Raw genomic sequence first — 20,811 nt, forward strand, 5'->3', positions numbered from 1 at the left:
TTTTGTTTTGGAACTTGTCTAAAGCCCTTTTCTGATCCAACTTTCCCTCTTACCACTTTTTCCACTCATCACTTGTTACTTTCCTTTTAATTTCTGTGTTGTTGGCATACAGATACCTTTGTCCCGTGTTTATAACTTCAGAGTTTACAATAAGCCTTTCATCCCACGTTGCAGAATGAAATTTAGTGCCCAGGAGGCTGACTATGTGAGGGAGGAGGTGTGCATCTACCTGTCTGTCTGTCTTCACTGTACTAATGAAAAATGGGTTCCTTGTGTTGCTTGGAAATGGGTACTCTGAATGTCATTCTGCTTTTATTTGTCATTCAATGTGGTAAGGATATTGTTGAGAAAATGAGCTTAATTAGCACCACAGCTGAGAATGAGACCTGGATGGGAACAGTCTCTGAAGCTATAAAGGTAAAGGGACAAATTGTATGATCTCTCCTATTTTTCCTCCTTCACTTGCAGTCAAGTTTGAAACAACCTCTAACAGGTCAGGAGGAATTTTCCAGTTGTTGTTCATGCTGACTAACAGGCAACTGCTAACAGCTTTGCAACCTTTGCTGTCAATGAAATCAATAGCTGACTGAACAGTCTATCAGCAGAAATTCTCATGAGATTTTCCTCCTTGTTTTCTGTATTTGTCTAATAGGTGCCCAGGGTGACCCTGGAAACCCAGGAATACCTGGTCCTCCAGGAGATGAAGGGATCAGTGGTTTACCAGGCCTTCCAGGAGCTCCAGGGTTTCCAGGCTTGGAGAGAGGTAAAGCAGCTAACAGTGCTCTTAGCAGGCTGTTTTCTGTGTTGCTGAGAAGACTCTGGGTAGCGACCTGGAGATGGTGAAGGTATTGGAGCAAGCCTCTCCTTGCTTCTTCAGCTGCCTGATTTGCAGGCTGCTCTGTGAGACATAGGAGGCGGGGATACACACAGGGAAACCAAGTATGTTGAATTGGGTGGAAGCAGAATTAGTCCCACAATTATTACAGCCCAGGTAAGACTTCAGGTGTGAATATTTGGTATAGCAGCATCCACAGGAGGTTATTTCTTTGATTTCCATTTCAAATGAGTTGATTGGCAGAACCATTCCTATATTTTAAAAAACAGCAAATGTTTTTGAAATGTATTTTTAATGACTTTTCATATTTGCAATAGAGAGCTAACATATTGGCTAGATAAACCCACTGTATGTGGAACCCATTTGTCCCATCAAAGATCTCACTTGAAAGTTCCTGTTTCACTTGAATGTCATCTGTGAAGTCCTTGCCTGCAATGATCCAGAGACTAGGAACTACTCAGGAAATTCTCTCACTCAAAGGAAATCAGAAAATAAATGAAATTCAGTCTTACATATTTCATTGTCTAACTGGCCAGTGGCACATAAATGCAGCCCTGTGAAGTTTTTTGGGTGACCAAAGGAGCCAGTCGGTACTTCTGATTAGTGAGTTTTCCTTTGTGTGCAGTTATAAACTGTTCTGTGCTAACATGGGTGCAGTTCAGGGCACAACAGTAATTCATTAAATGCTAGGATGTGTTTGCTGGTGGAGAGCTGATGGTTGTCATTGTTGTCTAGATGGAATGGGCCCTGGAGGGTCTCCAGGTATTCCAGGTGTGAAGGGTGAAGTGGGAGAACCAGGAAGAGCAACGATTGGTTTACCAGGCACTTCCGGCAGAGGTGGTTTACCGGGTCTGCCAGGAGCACCAGGATTGCCCGGGTCACCACGTATGTGTATTTTAACATCTATTTTTATATTGGATTCAGAGTGAAACAATACAATCATTTATATAATTATTTATTTGCCAGTGAGGATTACTCATCTGTAAATCTCAAATGTTTGATTGACACCTCGTTGTGATTGTAACTCTCAACTTTAAATATATATATCAGCAGCCACCCCTCTGAAGTAAGAAAAATACAGCTATTTATTGTTAGAGGGGGATTGCCTGAGAGATCAAAGCACAAGGTTGTGTAAACACAATTTATGACACAGAGGACATTGAAGTTCTGCAGTAGTCTCCTGTTGGCTTAGATAAAGAATAGACCATGACCTTATAAGCACCTGGGGTAGATGTCTAGTCTTGTGAGTAGGTTATTTGGGTACCAGGAGTCAGATAGGATGCCTGAAGAGACAGTTTTCAGGCCTAAGGAAATGTGATTTTATTTTTACATGTTTATTTGTATGGATGCCCCGGTTAGATTAATTATGCATAGTTTTGTTTTCCTCAGAAACTGAGTGCTACATTAAAAGGGTTTATTTCACACAAACCTTGTGTTTTACCAGTCTGGCATAAACTGAGTTGAAACAACCTGTTTTATTTTTGAGAGCCAACCTTTCAAAACAGGGCACAGTGGTGGAGCCAATGAGCATGGTCTGATGAAATGATTTTCTGTGGAGAAGAAATAAGTGCTCTCTTATCAATAACTGTTTGCTAGTCAAATACAGCTCATTTTTCTGCAGAGTCTGTAAAACTCTTGTAGCTGTTTTTAGCTGATGGTTGCAGTTTGTTTCATGGAACATCAGATGGGTGCTGGTCAGCACTCCGCCTTACTGTTGTCACTGAGGGAAAGGGTTTTCCCACACAGTAGTTTTAGATTATGTTAGATCACTTTCCATTGCTGTTTCTGTCAGCTCATGTTTTATTCTATTCAGCATATAAAGAGATGTAGAAAATAATCCTACGGTTATAAAGTGAGGGTCGGGGACAGGGAAAGAAGGTAGGTAGCCCCGGGGATGACTGCCATGCCAGAAGCAGCAGAGACATTCCTCATGTATGATAGCTTCTGCGCCAGCAAAAAGGGCAATAGCCAGTCATAACAATCACCAATACATTGATGTGTCACTTCAACTTCTATCCATATGAGTCTCACCTTCTCCCAGAGTTGTAAAGGTACATTTGCTGTGAATTGAGTGTTTGCCGTTCTTTATACAATCTGTTCACAGTTTGGTTAGTACTTCAGCTGACTGTTATTTCTTTGAAGTGCAATTGAAGAGCAGTAGAGGAATGAAACTGTTGTGAGAGCTTGTGCTTTTCTGTATGAGAAGCTAGAAGCAAACATAGGCAGAGGACTGCAGCCTGTGATACCAACCAGGTTCCAGCTACTCATCTAACTTCAACAATTGCAGTTTGATCTGGTGCCATTTCTGTCAGTTGCTTAACTGACATTGTGAGTAATTAATGAGCTGGAAATCCAGCCTTCTCATGGCTTTTGCTTGCTTCTTTCTACATATAGGCCCTTCATTCCCCCCCGACACGATCCTGGATGGAAGGACTGGGGCCCCAGGGGAGCCTGGACAAAGAGGGCTACCAGGAGCTTTAGGTCCAAAGGGGTATAAAGGTAATTGACTCTTGTTTTGGAAAGAGCCTTTTAGCAGTCATTGAGCCTGAGAAAGATATTTACATGTGGCCAGTATCCTAGGGATGAGGTGGAAGTGTCTTTATGAGAAATTACAGGAGGCTGAGATGGATTAAAGGAACAGCCTTTACAATTTAGAGTTGCGCCCAGTGCTCCCAGCAAAATCCTATTTCCTACTTCCTACTCTGCTCAGGCATATAAGCAGATAAACATCTCATACCCAGAAAATCACCTAAGTAAGTTATACTTTAAAGCCATAAGACATAATGAGACTTGGAAATAAAATCTTGTTCACTGCTTTTTGCAATATAGGGTGGAAATGACAGAGAAATTTGATTTTATTCTCCCCTGTGCTAGAAATGATGAGACTTTGGGCCCCATTGTGTGACAGAACCAGTGGCAAAAGCCATGACAATGCAGACATCACTGTGCGTCATGACTGTTTGGATCTACGGCCAGTTACAATTCAGGGAAATACAAATATATCCAGCTGAGGGTCATTGTAACCTACTATGAGTGGGAGTATGGACTTGTTTTCTCTAACATATAACTACCTATTTTAAAAAGCACAAGACTTTTGTCCTAAGACTCTCCTAAACCCATCTGTTTAGGAGAGTCTAAACCTTTGGGAAGAGGTCAAAAAGTGCTGAAGTTCACGCTGCACATGTTAATTTGGTGATGGGCATTGCATAGAAATTAACCTGGTCAAAAGCTGAACTCCACTTGCTTGACACATCACCTGAACAGAGAGGGCGCAAAATCAAATCATATGAAAATGGCTCTGTCATGATTGAATCGAATACTGCTTTTGGAGCTCTTGCAACTGAAAAGGGGCTTTATTCAAATGAAACTGAATTTGGAGTGTTCACTGTATTTTCCAGGAGAGGCAGGTGATTGTGCTTGTGATGGAGGAGTTACAAGAACTGGTCTGAAAGGCATCTCAGGTCTGCCAGGTCCATCGGGAAGCCCTGGTTTGTCAGGGGCTAAGGGCATTGGTGGAGACCCAGGCACTGTGGGTGCACCAGGACTGCGAGGCCCTCCGGTAAGGGAGGAAGAGGTTATATTAATGTCACGAATTATAGGAGTAAAAGTGCCCATGTGCAATTGCTGGTGTTGACTGTAGCTAAAGCAGAACACAGTTTTTTGCATAATTTCTTCTACTTGTTTGGATCTTTAAAAAAGAAATAGGGCAACCCAGAACTGATTTGTGAAAAGAAGCTGAAAGTAGAGAAATTCTCCCCTATAAAAAATGGGAGAAAAAACTGTTTGTAAGTTCTGAGAACTGTATGTTTAGCAGCCAAGAGAAAAACAGTAACCATTATTCATCCCAGGGCTTCTTGGCTACAGACATACATGGATTAGACCCAGGGTTCTTCCTAAATAAGGGCTGGCTGAGGGGGCAGATATACAACTGCTTAGAGAGAAGACCTGAAAAAGCAAGTGGTGAGATCTTTCCACATCATTGCTCATAGCTATAAAAACTGTGTGCCATAGATGCAGTCTCCTTCTCAACTGCTGTATGCTAAATGTGTTAGTGAGAGTTGAGCTGTGTTTTTATGAAACAGCAACCATAACAAACAGGATTTTCCAAAGTGCTGAGCATTGCTCATTGGCAGTGTTTACTTTTGAAAATCGTAGTCCATAAAGATACCAGTCTCTTGTCTTCAGAGTATCCTTATCAACATCAGTAGATGCAGCACATGAAGTAACATGAGAGAAGATTCAGTACTTTCTCTGCACGTTCATATTCATGTTGTTTTATCTTTTGGTCTGTAGGCTTCAGCTGGTCAGCAAGGTCTTCCAGGTCTTAAGGGAGAAAAAGGGGACTCAATCTATGCAACAGGCAGAGGTGCTCGTGGGGACCGTGGTGCAACAGCACCCAGAGGACCTTCAGGCATCCCAGGAACCCCTGGCAGGGATGGACTTCCAGGCTTGCCAGGCCCACCAGGCCCTCCAGTAAGTTCACATTAACTTAGCAGCAGTGCTTCAGAATTCAAATAAGGAGTAGAGACAATAGAAAAGGCCTGATTAGTCCTGTGGTCAGTCTCCAAATACATAAAAAGCTCACAGTCCCTGTGCACAGGTTTGTCTTGGTCAGGATTAATAATTGGCACTTGTTATGCCTTTGGCTGTACTCAAAAGATAAACTTCCAGTAGACCCTAATGCTGGTTTATGTTGTGTCCTTAAAAAACAAAAAAATGCTGTAGGCATAATTATGGCTCAAATCTTGGAACAGAAAAATCATACCAGAATCTTTTTTGTTACAAAGTAAGTAAATGTCTTTCAGAATATGTAATGTTTATATTTTGGTAAATACAACATAAAATAGTGTATTTAATAGTCACTGAGTTTTCCTGCATTTTGAAATAATGATGGATAATGTACAGTGGTTTCCATGTACCTTTCCAGGCCCATCTGAACCTTGCACAGAACCAGTCAAACTCTTGTGCATTTGTTAAAACGATAGCGGTGTGTATTCTTTTTACATCTCTCTGACTTTCAGCTGTCATTGTCTTTGCTGTGCACAGGGTGATGGTGGGCTAGGTTTCCCAGGTGAAAAAGGACTGCCAGGATTACCAGGCACCAAGGGCCATCGTGGAGAAATTGGTTCTCCTGGTGTTGGATATCCAGGTGCTAGTGGGGTCCGTGGGCCGCCAGGTGACCCAGGGATGGATGGGCTTCCAGGACAAGCAGGTCTTCCAGGCGCTCCAGGTGGGTGTTGCTGGGTCTGCTCTTAATTTGGAGAGGTGCAAGCCGCTACAAGTTAAACAGCACTCGGCTTACTTCCATGCTTGTACCCAGGCCAGAAGATTGTGTTAGATTAAAGATTTCTCTTTAAATTAATTGAAACTGGTTTATGAGGTCCCTAGACCTCACACAGCAGTCACAACTTTCTCAAGTTGTCGTACTCAGGAGGACACAGATCATAAGCAACAAATAGTGAAATAGTACTCCAATACTCAGTGTTGGATGGAGCTGCTCACTGACTACTGCTGGAGAACCGTTTTGCACCAAAGGCAGTTAGGAAGGTTGATAAAATGAGCTTTTTAAAAAGCACCTCCTACTTCATTGTGCAGGTAAAAATAGCAACTCACTGGTGTCAGAGACTTCTGAACCAGTTTTCAGAACTATTACTATTTTTGAAATAAGAAGAGCTCCAGATTTTTGTCAACTGTAATACATTGTATGTATGAACAGGCATTGGGGAATAGGACATTGCCAGGGCAGTCAGGGGGAAGTTCAGTTATGACTAGTGCAATCAGCTCTGGCTGATTGCTTCCTGAGGTACTATAGTTTGTCTCAGTTGGTATGTCATTCTATGTACCTAAAGCATACCATAATGACAAGTGATAAATCAGTAAATATAGGTTTGATAATGTTTCGTGTTCATTCTCAAAGTGAGTTACATGGAAAGTCGTATGTCTAACATTTATGGAAAATGTTTTCATAACAACATTACTACAGAGGGCTAGACCTAATGTCTTGATTCCATGTCAGCCATTTAAATGTATTTTAAGATAAATAGTATTTTTTCTTTGCTGCTGCTAATTTTCAGTGTATTTTTCATTCTGTATGTACTTAAGCTTCTAGGTTTGTAATTCTCTCAGTATTGATAATGCAGAATCAATAATATATTTGCAAGCATAATATTGTTGCATTGGTTTCTGGGCTGATAAACTGATGTTCTGAGTTCAGAAACCTTGGCAGTAAGACCACTGCAGTATGAGGAGTTGGTGGAGGGAATTTAAACCCAGAGAGTGGGGCCAGAATAACACTGGGAAGGTTGTGCAGACGTGCTGGGTGGTATGTTACCTCATATCAGTGTCATGCTGGGTTGTTGTTAGAATGGGGTGAGGAGACAGCTAGTGTTAATATGCCCCTGGAACAGTCTGCATAAGCTTTTTTTTCAACTCAGGTCACATGCTAAATGCTAAAGGCTTTACTAATTCATAGCTATGAATGCTTACATCTTTGTTTGGTAAATTGCCTCTTACAAGATCCACTTAAATTCAAATTGCATTGTAAGATAAATAAAAGTAAAATGCTCTGTGCATGATGTGAACTCTAGATATTCTGAGAAGCACATCAGAAGCCAGCTTATTATGAATGCTACGTCAAAGCTTTGCTAACACTGAATGATCCTTTGTAGAAGAGTATCTATAGTCAAAGTATGTGGGAAAGTGTGAATAAGTCATTAGCCAGTTCAGTTTGCACCTCCATAGAGACGTGTAAGAAAACTTGTGAATGCATCGTTCTTTCCATACTTAGAAATAATTTGCATACATTAAAAGACCCTTTGATGTAGTAAGTTTCATCTAATATTAAAGAAATGTGTGTGGGTGGAAGAAATAATCATTTCTTATACTGCCCAGACTGAAAGGCCTTATCATGAAAATGAGGAAAGACACTTAAAAAGAGACTGTGACCTACTGAAGTTACCATGTCAAAGACACCACTGAGGAATTTTGCTTAAGTTCATGCCACGTATATTAAACCAGGGTGAAACAGCCTTGCTTTGGGATAGTCTAACTCAGAATTTTGTGAAAACTTGGACTCATTTTACCTGGTGTTATGAGATTGCTCAGAAATGTTGAAATTGCCCATATTTGCTTTTATGCCTGACACGATTGTTTCAGAATTATTTCATTTCCTTGGTACTGGGATATTATTGTGATAATGTGGGGTATTCAGTAGCTGGGGAACACTAAGTTTTCCCTACATAATTTTACACTAAGCCTTGCTTACATCATTTTGCAGAACACATAAGGAAACAGCCCTATTTGCATTTCAGTTATCCTCACATGAAATATCTGTTGCTCAAGTAATCCATTGCCTCTAATTGGAGACACATGGATTTGATGGATGGACCACTCTGTGGATAACGAATTGTCTGGATGGTCACACTCAAAGAGTTGCAGTCAATGGGTCGATGTTCGAGTGCAGATCAGTGACAAGTGGTGTTCCTCAGGGGTTGGTATTGGGACCGGCGCTGATTAACATCTTTGTCAGCAACACGGGCGGTGGGACCTCATGTACTGATCTGATTGGAGTTATCCAGGAAATAGTTTGACTCTTGATCTTCGTTGGATAAAATTTGTTAGTCAACAGAAAATGTTAATCTTCTCTGAAAAAGTGTTTAACTTGTGCTGCTGTGCTGGAAGAAATGCTTCCAGTGTTGCTTGATTTAGACCAGATGACCTCCTCAGAGCTGAAAGCAGTCACTATTTGGAGTGGTCTTGAATGGCTGATGAATAAATTCTGCTCATCAGTCTGGGAATGGGGCTCAAATAGAAGGATCCTGCAAAGAGAGTTGTAAGGAAACAGGAAACAATGTGTCTGTGATACCTGATTATCTCATCCTTAATCAGCCTTGTGGTTGATGCCAGATTTGAACAGCACAGTTAGGCAGCTGCTTCTCTGTGCATATAAAAGTGCTCGGATTAATAAAAAAACCCACCTCTCTTTCCCCAGATTTGCTTTTGTAGTTATCTTTTGTATGTAATTTCTCTAAATAGCTTCTAAAGTCCTTTAGATTTTCATTTTTAGAAAATATATGAGGGTTTAAGGCTAAGCCAGCTGCTACAGCATAGGAGTTAATTCTATAGTTCTAGCACAGACTCTTCTTAAAATAACTGGAAGCATTTCATGATTCACAGTCTTGAATCAGTTTTTGTGATAATCATTTCTGTGACTCTGGAAATGTGACTTGAAATTGTCAGTGACCTATAAGGAGGAATGTTGGAAGTGTTTGAGATCTCTCAGGTAAATCTGATAATGCCACATAAATTCCATTCTGCTGAAGAAGGATTGCTAGTACAGAGAGGTGGAAGTCAGTCAAAGAGCGCTGCAGTTGCTGAGTCTTGTTTGCTGCCAATAAACTTTTGAGCCTTGTGGTTATTTCTTAGTCTGACAGACTGTAGAAGAAGCAGTTGGAAGTAAAGTTGAAAGAAAAATCCTTGCTATTCCAGCCTCCATGCGTGCATCTCTCTGGCCTAAACTCTTGGGTGACAGGTTTTTTAAACACCTGTGAATATTCCCTAGATGTGTGTTTTTATCTTGCATGTGCCATTTATTTGAGAATTTCACACTATAACATAGTGTTTATAATCATCCTCAGCTCTCACTGACTGTGAAAGCCTCAATCTCTCTGAGTCACAGCCCCTACCACAGGGAGGACCAGTTGCTGAGTAGAAGTCACGCATGTCATGCTACAAGTAGTCCACAGCAGTAGTTGCTGCCTTTCAGTGGTCATGCAGCAAGCCAATAAGTAGTAGGTTCCAAATGCTTTGTCTTTAACATCACCTATTTGAGATGTCAGTAGTGTTTGATGTAAGTTCACTTCTGATATGCCCTGTAAAAAACATCTGGATTCTAAATGTTCCTCTTCCAACAGTCTCTCTGAAACAGGCTGTGTGTAACCTCAGTGTTTCTTTGTTTCAGGTATCACCTTGCCCTGCATAGTTCCTGGAGCATATGGGCCCCCAGGGACTCCCGGCTTTCCAGGATTGCCAGGTAGGGAGACAAGCTGATGGTGAGGCACTGGCTGTCTACCAAGAAGCACTTATTCCTCAAGGAAGAAAATACCTGCTAGTTAATCTCCTCTGAGTGAAAGTTATTCCAGAGAGCTAAGTGGCACAACAATGTTCTTTTCTGTTGTTGTTGTTCAGACTAGTCTTAAATCCCATAAAGGATCATAATGACTGCACCATTTTTTCCCTTTCAAGTAGCCCCTGAACACAAGCCCTCTCCTTCTCTGTTTGTGTAGCTGATGAAACTGCCATAGCTTTGAGACTTTACTTAGCTTAAATTGTGTATCAAACAAGTGTTTTCAGCACTAGCTTTGCAGAAAAGATTTGATCCTATTTTCTTGTGTATTTGTCTTCCATTGTTCATTCGTTAATATTATTTATTAATATATTTTTGCCCGTAGGTCCCAAAGGCAACAAAGGTTTTCCCGGCATTCCAGGCCAACCTGGATTACATGGGTCAAAAGGACAACCAGGGTCTCCAGGAATAATAGGCTTGCAAGGGGAACCTGGTAAGAGGGAAGTTACTGGAGTTCTTTTTATTGTCTGATTAATGTGTACAATATTCTATCAAAAGAGTTGTCCAACCGTCTAGGTCACTCTTCTGCCTGCTACATTCATAATGCTCCACTGAGCGCTCCACTGTGCTCCTTCCAAACCCAATCTCTGCAAGCAAATGGCTGCAGCTTGGGAAAAAAACAATAGAAGTATTCAAGATAGTTGTTACTTGCCTGTAATGTTACATGGCTGCTGGAAGAAAAGAGGGCAAGCAGCACAATTTTTTTCTCCAGAGACCATAGTCATGTGCTTTGTTACAGTTTAGGTTAACTACAAGTTTAATGTAAAACTTGTTTAAGCCATGTGGTACTCTGCTAAAGGCACACTGTACACAGCGTTTGGGCTCATTTTAGCTGTGGGAAGTTCTGATGGTTGTGTCAATAAAGAGCAAGAAGGCAAGGTGGTGAGGGAAGAATTCTAAAGCCAGGTTGCTGCATATCCATCAGGTTTCTCTGGATATGGGAGAAGAAATCTCTTACCCTTTCACTTTAGCCAGGGGATATGTCATCTTAATGAGGTTGCTGATTTCATGGCCTAACCCCTGAGGATTGTGGCACATCCACACCGCAGTGCAGTTTGGTGTCTGCTTGATACAGGGAGAGCACTCTCCAGTCCTCCTTGTACCAAGGCTGCCAGTGTTTTCTGCTGCACAGAGCCAAAAATTGTCTGACATAGAAGACAGTTAAAAAGCTGTGATGAATATAACATTTTAACAGCTCTTGTGGTGGATAGTGGTAGTGAGATACTGCCTGTCTGTAGCCTGAAATGGCCATGTTCCTCCTTTTTTTTTGTCCTTTGTGCCTAATCTGCCATCTAGTGAAACCAAGCCTGTAAAGCTGTTTTAAACAGTTTCGTCACTTTCTGTCACCAATTATTGTTTCTAATTTGGTACTGAAACATTCTGCAACTTTCCAAGCAAGTTTTTCTTGCATAGAAATTTTTAAGCTATTGATTTTGTTGTTAGAGATGCTATTGGAAGCAGATCTTCTGCACTTCTACTGGGTGACATTTTCTGGTTTTCTCTTTAAGGCTTCCCTGGGCCTCGAGGAGAGCAAGGGTCACAAGGACTTCCAGGACTGGATGGAACAGATGGTTTCCCTGGGAAAATGGGTGCTTCAGGCTTAGCTGGAATGAAAGGAGCTCCTGGAGATGTGTTTGGTGCTGACAGTGGGGCCCTGGGAGAGCGTGGCCGACCTGGACTCCCAGGTGATAAAGGGCTTGCAGGTGATCCTGGATTTCCAGGACCAAAAGGTAAGCACTGATACTGCTTGTATGTTGGGAATATCAAGCTGTTTCCCTTTCAGAAAGCTTTTGTCTTTCCTACCTCTTTAAGATACTGTGCTAGCAGCCCTCTAACCTGCTCACAGGTGGCAATTTGCTGGTTTTCTCTTTGAATCTAATGCAACTTAAAGGCTTTTGTTGAAACTCACTTTTTATCTAAAAGTGTGAATTTTGTTTTATTTGTTCTGTAACCTCCCACCTCTCTGTTCCCAGGGTTAGATGGCAGACCAGGCCTCCTGGGTATTAAAGGCGAACAGGGTAATCCAGGATATTCAGGTGTCCCTGGATTGCGGGGACCTCCTGGTCCTGGAGGTCCTTTTGGCATAAAGGGAAAACCAGGACCCTTGGGGTCAGTTGGCCTTACAGGAGCACCAGGTATGTAATATCCTCAAATGAAGACAAGTAGCTAAGATGAATGTTGTAATGTTGAAGAAGTGTGAGAGAGATTTGGCATTTGCTAGAAGAGAGCTCCTACCTCTGGTCAGGGGTAACAGAGGGCAGAACTTGAGCCTTTTGCCTCTTACTGCTGGACAACTCCTACCCCAATGCTGTAAGAAGTACAGCAGAAAGACAGGAGAAAGCATCTTAAATGTCTTAATATTTTAAACATCTCTGTTCTTACATGCTGGCTGCTGTATCACTGACTAATTTTCATTTCCCATTTTCCTGACAATTCATTTCTAATGTATGAAGTTGCTTGAAATGTGACTTCTGATAGATTGAAAAATTGTTGGCTTCCTCAGAACAAGCACTTGTCTCCTCTCTCTTTCTCTTCCCTGGGGCAGAAATCTATTTCCCTTCACTTTAAGGGGAAAAAACCCACCACTTGAGTACAGCAGTATCTCTTAAGCTGCAAGTGTTTCATGACAACAGTATATGCAAGACTTGAGAACCAAGCACGAAGGGGGACCTGGGAATTAGTAGATAATGGTCTGTGGCATAACTCATCTATTCTGACATGCAGAATGACAGTGCTGGAGCACAGTGACAACAAATGAATGAAAGCAGTCATGTCATGTAAATTGAAAGTCATAGAGTTTTAACGATTATTCAGATATTAACATTCCTTTTGCCTCTCCATTGTTTTACATTTTTTGGAGTGTATGCCATGGAGGACATTCATTCAACAGTTTTTAAAACCTCCCATTGCTAGGATGATGAAGGTTTTTTTGCAGCTGTTGTCTCTCTGAATCATTAATTTCTTTTGTACCCTTGTTCCTTCTGTTTACATATTTTGTCTGTTTTTTCCTTCACCATGTTTCTATTCCATTTATCATCAACTCTCCATTTCTGATGTCACACTGTTTGGTTGTGGGTTCTGCACATAGGCTGTCAAGGTGAGAAAATGCAGTGTAGCATAAAAGCTCATGGACTAACAGCCTAGCTTTTAATGCTACAAGAATTGCATTGACCATAGGTGATACCCCTTATTATTGCTAATCAAACCAGAAGGCAAAGAACCATTGTAGTGAGAATGCTCAGACAGTAACAAAGCCTGAAGCCTACAATGAAATCTTTCATGTACAGATTTTAATTGTGTGTGTTTTGTCTTAAAGCAGCTATTTCATCTTCTGCTTTAAAACACTGGGTTATAACTTTAAACATTTAAGCCCTGAGTATAACTAAGCTTGAGTATTGGGTGCTCCCACTGCAAATGCCATTTTTCAGAAGCCACCTGATATTTCCTTCTCTTCCTCCTTTTCGATCTGGGCATTCTGTTTTCAATGGTTTGAGCCTTTATTTAAAATTATAAACCATTACAAAGCTTCAGCTAGAAACATTCCGAAACATTTAGAGGCACACCAGTACATATGATGTTGGTTTTGTGACAGCACAACCAGAGGCTTGGTCCCTTAGGGAGCAACTTGTTCTTGAGGACTACACTTTAACTACCAAGATGGAAAAGAAACTTGTTAAAACAAGCCTCTCCAACTGATCTCTGGCTCACCCAGAGGATGGGGTAGGTAGCAGAAGCTGGCATTAATGATACTCCCCATTCTGGTTTGGATGCCTTGATGATAAAGGTAAGACTGGTGAGCTACAGTTTAGGGACTGGTAAAGGAGACAAAAATGGACACATCATAAGGGGTTTCACTCTTGCCAGTTGTGTAGTGATGTAGGCAGTAACCCTCTTCATAGGTATTTTATTATTAGATGACTAATGCTTTTGCAATTCTAAGCTTTATGCCTTCTAGTAGGCTGCATGTGCCATAAGATCCATTTGTCATTAAAACAATGCTGTGTTTAAAGAGTTTGAGAAGCTGTCTGCAAATTGTCCTCCTGCTTGTGTGATACAATCTGCTGAGTTCTTTCTTGTATTGATTCAGGGCTTCCTGGCATCAAAGGCTTGATGGGGGATGTAGGTCCACAAGGCCCTGCTGGTATGAAAGGCTTCCCAGGTCTTGATGGTGCTCCAGGATCTCCTGGGGAAAGAGGATTCTTAGGGCCACCTGGGCCTTTTGGTCAAGATGGACGTCCAGGTTTCTCTGGGCCAAAAGGTATGTGTTCCGCTAGGGAAATAGTCTTGGGATTACTGGGCCCACAAGAAAAATAACCTTGTTAATACTGATTTTAGGCCTAACTTCTCAGAAGAGAATTCCCAACTAGTGTTGGAATGTATTTGTTTTGCTGCTGAGTTATGAATTACAAATGATGGCTTTAATTATCAAATCATGGTCATAAGGAGATCCATCTTAAAGGCCTCAGGCGCTTATGGACAAAGGATTGTGTAAATGAAGATAGAAAACCAAGAAAATTGAAGAAACGACAAGCACTGAACAAAATTTATAGAAGGGAGAGAATGAAGCACAAAGCAAATGGGAAGTAAAAATTTACATTTTGTATGGTCATTAAGCACCAATACAATACAGTAGTTGGCCACTTGGACAATTCGGAGTTATTTTAGGGGGAGAGCAATAGGGCTATGTAACTGCATGTTGCTCTCTTGGAAATTGATTGGGTTTTGGTCTCACAATGGAAGCAGGACCAGGCTCTTGAAGGTGAACTGAGAAGTGCAGGTTGAAAGTATCATGAGTTGGAGACTTGTGAGAGAAGTGGCCATGCTGTGCTTGTGCCATGAAGTTTTACTACCCAGCAGTGGGTGGTTGGCCAGACCCACGCTGCCTTCACCTGCCAGCCAGGCGGGGATGCGTTGTACCAAAAGAGACTGATTTTCCCTGTCTATTTCTCAACTTCTCTATGCAGGCGAGAAAGGGTCCTCTGGCCTGCTTGGTTTCCCTGGCATGCCAGGTCTGCCTGGTGTCCCTGGTGTGAATGGGTTTAAAGGAACTCCTGGCACAGCTGGAGGAAAAGGAAGCCCTGGAATTATAGGACTCCAAGGTCAAAAAGGTGAGAAGCAGCTGAAAGGCTTTTGCTGGCTGTGCACAGAGGGTCTTAAGAGGCCCTTCCAAGATGTCTGTGTATTTAATGTTTTCTTCTAAATACTGTGTTCTTTTCCTCCTTGTGAAATACTTTGGCCTGGTTGCCAAAGATGCTGAGCGCTTACTGATGAATTCACATCTGGAGACATAGAAGTTCTGGTTTTGTCTGCCATCTTCTAGAGTTATACCCTTTCTCTGTTAGATTATTTTGCAAGGAGACTTCCTGACTTCTTATTTCTTCAGGTGACAGAGGTGATGTAGGTCCACCTGGTCTTCCTGTTGTTGGGCTTCCAGAACAGGCACTGCAATTCAAAGGAGACAAAGGAGATCCTGGATTAGCTGGACTTGGAGGATTCCCTGGGCCTAGAGGTATTTCACATTGCACTTATTTGCCAGTATTGGTTGTTCAGTAACTGCTTATTCTCAGTGTAGCGTGGTCTGGCTTTTGACAGTGCCTGCAGTAGCACTATTTTCTGTTCTGCCATTCACATTCTAGCAAGATTTGCCTATGGCAGTTCTGTATTTTGAGAACACAGTTTTCCTTTGCAGCTCTGTTCTGCAGAGCTAATGCCATCCTTCCCCCTCTTTAAGGGGAGCTTTGGGTAACAGGTCAGTTGGCCCAAATAAGCTGAAATGTTTGTATCATGAAATGAAATTAAATGAAATTAAATTACACCCTTTTGTATAACCCAGGTGATAAAGGAATCCCAGGAAGCCGTGGACAGCCTGGTCTCCCTGGTCCAATTGGGTCAGCAAGCAAAGAGAGAGGTCTTCATGGTGACCTGGGCTTCCCTGGTCCACCTGGACAGCCTGGGCTGCCAGGACAGAAGGGTACACATGGCATCATTGGATTTCCAGGAATGCCAGGAGAGAGGGTAAACACCTTCTTAAGTATCTTCATCTTCTCTAAGTGGTCTTAAGAAAATCCTGTGTTTTAATTGGTACTTCTGTAGCAAAGCAGCAGAAGCTGGCAGGATTTTTCCTTACAGAACTTCCAGATTGTTTTGTCTGGCTCGTACTGTTGGACGACAATTTGGATAGTCTTTCTTCCTCCATCTTTGCAATCTGTTATCCCACGCAGCCCAAACTTGGAACAGCAAGAATAAAAAGTAAAGGCTAATTTTGGTTGGGTTTTTTCCAGGGTTCAGATGGTATCACAGGAGCACTTGGATTCCCAGGACCTATTGGTCTCCCTGGTCCAAAGGGTAAGACATCTTTCATAGTGTACATGGTCATTCAGTACACACAGTGCTAATATTTGTGACTAAAATGAATGAGTGGTGTTCTAAAAGTGGCTCTCCAGTGGCTGATTCTGAAATACATGTCCCCTTGTAAGGGGCTTCATTCAGATGAGTCCAGTCCCAAGCCTGTGGTCCTTTGAAGGTTTGGCCACAGCACTGTGTGAAGCATGTTGGACAGTACGTGAGGTACCCTTCTCCTTGTGTCCAAAGTATAAAAGGCAGGATGTTGTAGAATAACCCTTAAATGTTTGTCTTATCGTGCATTTGCATGAGTGGATTTGCATGCACTGCTGTTTATAAGCATTTTCAAACTCAGGTACATCACTTACTATTGTCTTTGTTGCATGGATTTGAAGCATAGGCAAGGTTCATTTTCATAAACAAGGCTATTAAGCAGCTCTGAAAACTACTTCCCAGAGTCACTTATGGAATGGCCTCCCCACTTTGTCTTTCTCTTCCAGGTGACCAGGGAGAATCTGTTGGCATTCCTGGCATTGCTGGAGCAAAAGGAGAGCGAGGGGACCCAGGGTTCCCAGGTAAAGTAACACTCAATTGCTCACATAAAGAATGAAGAATTCTGGAGTTTAAACAGGATTTAGCATTGCCCAATTGTTCTTGTAATCTATATATTTAAATACTTCAGTCCTCTCCTGGAAGTGAGATTTGAGGAGTCTGGAATCCAGGTGGGGGGCATGTATCTGGATGATGTTGAACATGTTTGAGAACAGCCCAATTCTAGTGCTGGGTCCCACTTCACTTCTTGAGGTGGAACTTGTGAGCTTACACTGGTATTTGGCATCTGGGAGCTGAGTCCAGGGCCCAGACCATGGCTAAGCAGATACAAGTGCTGCAGCCTCAGCAAAATGTGTTTCTCATTCTCTTCATGCCTTCCCCCAGTTTGGCTTGTGCTCTACCATGCTGTATGTTTTTATCCTTTCAGGAGAGAGAGGGAGAGAAGGACCCAAGGGTGAACCAGGCTACCCAGGAAACACTGGGGTGAATGGACTCAAAGGTGGCCCAGGAGACCTTGGCCAAGAAGGACCAGCAGGTACTGGATTAGGCATCTAAGTTCTGCAGTTTGGGGTGTGACGGTTGAACACCACCACCTTGTTGTTTCCTTAGCCCTGCTTGGTCTGTCTTAGCTGAGGCTTAAACGAGAAGATGAGAATTACCTTTGACACTAGTGTAAGGTGTCACCTTGTCCAATTGTGACTGATCCTGTGGGTCAACTGTGTGGTGAATCCTGTACAACTGAAACCTAAAGGAATTCTTTTAATAGGGAAGACTTCCGTTAGATACAAGCAGTAGCAGCTTCTTTGGACCTGCTTGTGGGCAAGGCTGCTCTAAAATCTTCCATTGCAACACTTCTGTTCATTCCCTCCCAAACTTACCCAAAAGGATGGCTACAAGTGTCTTTGGGTCATGGTGTAGCAGGTAGATTCCCAAATTGTTATCAAGATTAAAGGTGGGAGAACAGGGAAAGTTGTTATTGAATATTTTATTTGAAAAACAATGAATGACTTGTTCAGTACATGAACTGTTCCAGTGTGTCACTCAGTGGATGATGAAGAATGTCATTGCTATGATTAAGAAAAAGCTATCAGTTTGGTAAGTGCTCTGCTAGTAGTGGTAGTGAGGAGAGAATTGGGTCTAGTTTTTCTTTATCTGCATAGTAGTTTGTTCGCCCATCTTACAAGTTAAGTGCAGGAACAGAAGCTGTAAGATGCAGCTATGAGCTGTTCCAGCCTGGCTGTGTAGTGCAGGAACATTCTTCTGCTTGTTTTTAGGAATCCCTGGAAATGCTGGGCCGAGAGGAATCCCTGGGCCACCAGGGCCTCCAGGGCAGCCAGGATCTGTTGGATTCACTGGAGCTCGTGGAACAGCAGGACCCAAAGGTATATCTGAAGCCTGCAAATGGAGGGGAGGAATTGGATCAGAAAACTAGTGTTTCAGCCAAGTGTATCAGCAGGCAGGCAGCACTCTGATGTGTGGGCCAGCTGTGCGTGGGAAACCAGCTCCTTTCTTGGCAATGTTAGTGTAAGCACCAGCTGCTCAAAATGAGCAGAGAAGTGGTTGGAAAGGGAGAGGCTCTCACTTGATTTGGATCACTGATGGGTGTTCACTGAGGGTAAAACCGGTGAGAGCGATGGAGCCTGTGTGAAGGCTTACGTGCTGTGTTCCCCTTCCCCTGTGTGTCAGGTATCTCATATATGTTTTAGTGTCCATAAAACATCTTATGCCTTTCCACCTAACTAGATTATTGGCCTGTTTGCTCACTTTTGTCTTCCCAATGTCTCTTCAGGGTTTCATGGATTTCCAGGTTTAAATGGTCTGAATGGCTTGCCAGGCACAAAAGGGTCTCCTGGAACACCAGGTAAAGGGAAACGTGTAATAATGTCATAGCTGGGGAAATGTATACACTGGTCCATCATAAGAGCAGTTTTCTCTACGAAATTCCCCTATTTCACCCAGTTCTGGATTTAATCATAACCTGAAGAAAAACATCAGGATACAGAAATGTGCGTGAACAAAGTCTTCGTTAATGCCAGTGAGAATAGGATGCAGCCTGTGGGGTCGAAGAGGCTTTTCTGGTGATGGTTCTCCTTGAATTCCTGAAGGACTGTGTCACTGCTGGAAAGCTGATGGGATGAAATCATAGAACTCTTCCCTTTTTAATGGATGTTTGACTTTAGCAGGGCAGTATCTTCTCTCAGCATCTTGATTGTTTAAGTTCACTCTGCACAACCAGAGACATCAAATCTCTTTCTGTTGCTCTACTGAAAACAGCAGAGAGAGTAATAAATGGCTAATTGTTTTATTGCAACTCAGTTTGTGTAGTAATTTAGCTGCTACTAGGCAATTTGAATAGGCTCTCTTATCTTTGTTATCCATGTTTAATTAGGTCTGAGTGAAGCTGGACTGAAAGGTCCTGCAGGTCTCCCAGGTCCAAAGGGTGAAGAAGGTTCTCCAGGCTTGGGCAGAGGACCTGTAGGATTCCCTGGACCAAAAGGCTCATCAGGAGACATGGGTAAATACTGATGTTCTGGAAGCCTAGCACTATTGCAGCTCAAGTTAATGCGTTGCATGGTCAGCAGAATTACCAAAGAGAACTTCTGAAGCTACAGAGGTGGTTAGTACTTTGACATATTAGATCTGTGACGTGGCTATATATTTGAGAAACAGTTGGTTACACAGTTCTTACAGTGTCTATATCTCTCCTGAACAGCAGAATGTGTGATATTTCCCCTCATGTAGCAAGATGTCTCTTTGTTCTCCTCAATATAAATGCTATTCAGCTTCTACTACTGTCCATATCTGTGAAGATTACCGAAGAGCTCTGGGTACACTCTCACTTTGCATTTCTTATTCTAGGTCCCCCTGGTCCTGTGGGACTGCCTGGCTTGCCAGGAACACCCGGAGCTTCTATTCCTTCTGATATACGTGGGAGACCTGGGGATGCTGGCCATCCAGGAACTGATGGGAGCTCAGGTATGAAGAAAGGCCTCTAAGGACAGTGCACTAAGAGGATTTCTGTTTCTTTATATACTTCCTTCAAAGAGCTCTGAGGGGAAATGACTTGGATGAATACTGTCACTTTAATACCCTGGGGTTTAGATCAGGGATTGAGAGAGATCTGTTTTCAATTCTTCCTATTGAATCCTGATATGATTTAGTCTGTTCTTAAAGCTCCCTACTCCATGTTCATTTCCCCTATTATGGTACTGATTTGGACACTAAGGTAGGGACTTTGGTCCAGCGCTGTATGTCTAACTTGGACACCAGCTCCATTTTGGACTATGGTTTCCACAGCTGTAATCAGACGTTCTGTGTGAAGTTTAGAAGTGTTCCTGTCTGAGCTGGGAGGCAGCAAAGCTTCATTGCTTCTTAAGAGGCCCTTGCTGAATTACTGTGGTTAAAAAGGTTTAAAAGTTTGAGACCTAAGTGGATATGGGCCCTGGGGTCTGGTTCTTTTCCTTTGGGATGGCACCTCTGGAAATACAGACACCCAATGAAATGGCCTCTAGAGACACACGCTGGGGATAGTGCCAGCATTTGCTTTGCCCCAGGAGCAATTGTGCTAATTACTCTTGTTGTCTCTAGGTCTTCCAGGTTCTCCAGGACCGCGAGGGCCTCCTGGCCCAGCTTCTGACCAAGGTGACACAGGCAACCCAGGTTTCCCTGGTGTTCCTGGCTTGCGAGGCAGTAAGGGCGATGTGGGACCCACTGGCCCAATTGGGCTCCCTGGTGCATCTGGATTCAAAGGTAGTCCTACCCTGGAAGGATCTGGGTGTGCTCTGGCAGCTGTCACCTTGATGGTGTGAATGGCTGTCGTGTGGTTTGTGTGACCTCGCTCAAGTGTAAGCACAGCTGAGCTTGTTGTCTAAGCCTTCCCTTTTGGCCCATGCAGGTTTTTACCTACTGCCTCCAAAAGCAGCAGAGCAAGGGCAGCTCCAGTTGCTCTTCAGTGTGT

At 42.7% G+C, this 20,811-nt stretch overlaps 1 protein-coding gene across 1 annotated transcript in view; it reads left to right on the forward strand.

Moving 5' to 3' along the window:
* Positions 1–20,811, forward strand: part of COL4A6 (collagen type IV alpha 6 chain) — a 127,618-nt gene that overhangs the window by 98,984 nt on the left and 7,823 nt on the right. Inside the window, exons 19-40 of the mRNA XM_030497413.1 lie at positions 653–763; positions 1,571–1,720; positions 3,230–3,334; positions 4,234–4,394; positions 5,129–5,308; positions 5,882–6,065; positions 9,795–9,866; positions 10,285–10,392; positions 11,468–11,689; positions 11,933–12,094; positions 14,047–14,217; positions 14,924–15,067; positions 15,343–15,468; positions 15,793–15,974; positions 16,241–16,304; positions 16,802–16,876; positions 17,281–17,388; positions 18,128–18,235; positions 18,643–18,714; positions 19,243–19,368; positions 19,713–19,829; positions 20,442–20,603. Of these exons, the coding sequence (XP_030353273.1) occupies positions 653–763; positions 1,571–1,720; positions 3,230–3,334; positions 4,234–4,394; positions 5,129–5,308; positions 5,882–6,065; positions 9,795–9,866; positions 10,285–10,392; positions 11,468–11,689; positions 11,933–12,094; positions 14,047–14,217; positions 14,924–15,067; positions 15,343–15,468; positions 15,793–15,974; positions 16,241–16,304; positions 16,802–16,876; positions 17,281–17,388; positions 18,128–18,235; positions 18,643–18,714; positions 19,243–19,368; positions 19,713–19,829; positions 20,442–20,603 (2,910 nt within the window). The remainder of the gene's footprint in view (positions 1–652; positions 764–1,570; positions 1,721–3,229; positions 3,335–4,233; positions 4,395–5,128; positions 5,309–5,881; positions 6,066–9,794; positions 9,867–10,284; positions 10,393–11,467; positions 11,690–11,932; positions 12,095–14,046; positions 14,218–14,923; positions 15,068–15,342; positions 15,469–15,792; positions 15,975–16,240; positions 16,305–16,801; positions 16,877–17,280; positions 17,389–18,127; positions 18,236–18,642; positions 18,715–19,242; positions 19,369–19,712; positions 19,830–20,441; positions 20,604–20,811) is intronic.

This window comes from Strigops habroptila, chromosome 9, assembly GCF_004027225.2.
Source record: "Strigops habroptila isolate Jane chromosome 9, bStrHab1.2.pri, whole genome shotgun sequence".
NCBI classification, from domain to species: domain Eukaryota; kingdom Metazoa; phylum Chordata; class Aves; order Psittaciformes; family Psittacidae; genus Strigops; species Strigops habroptila.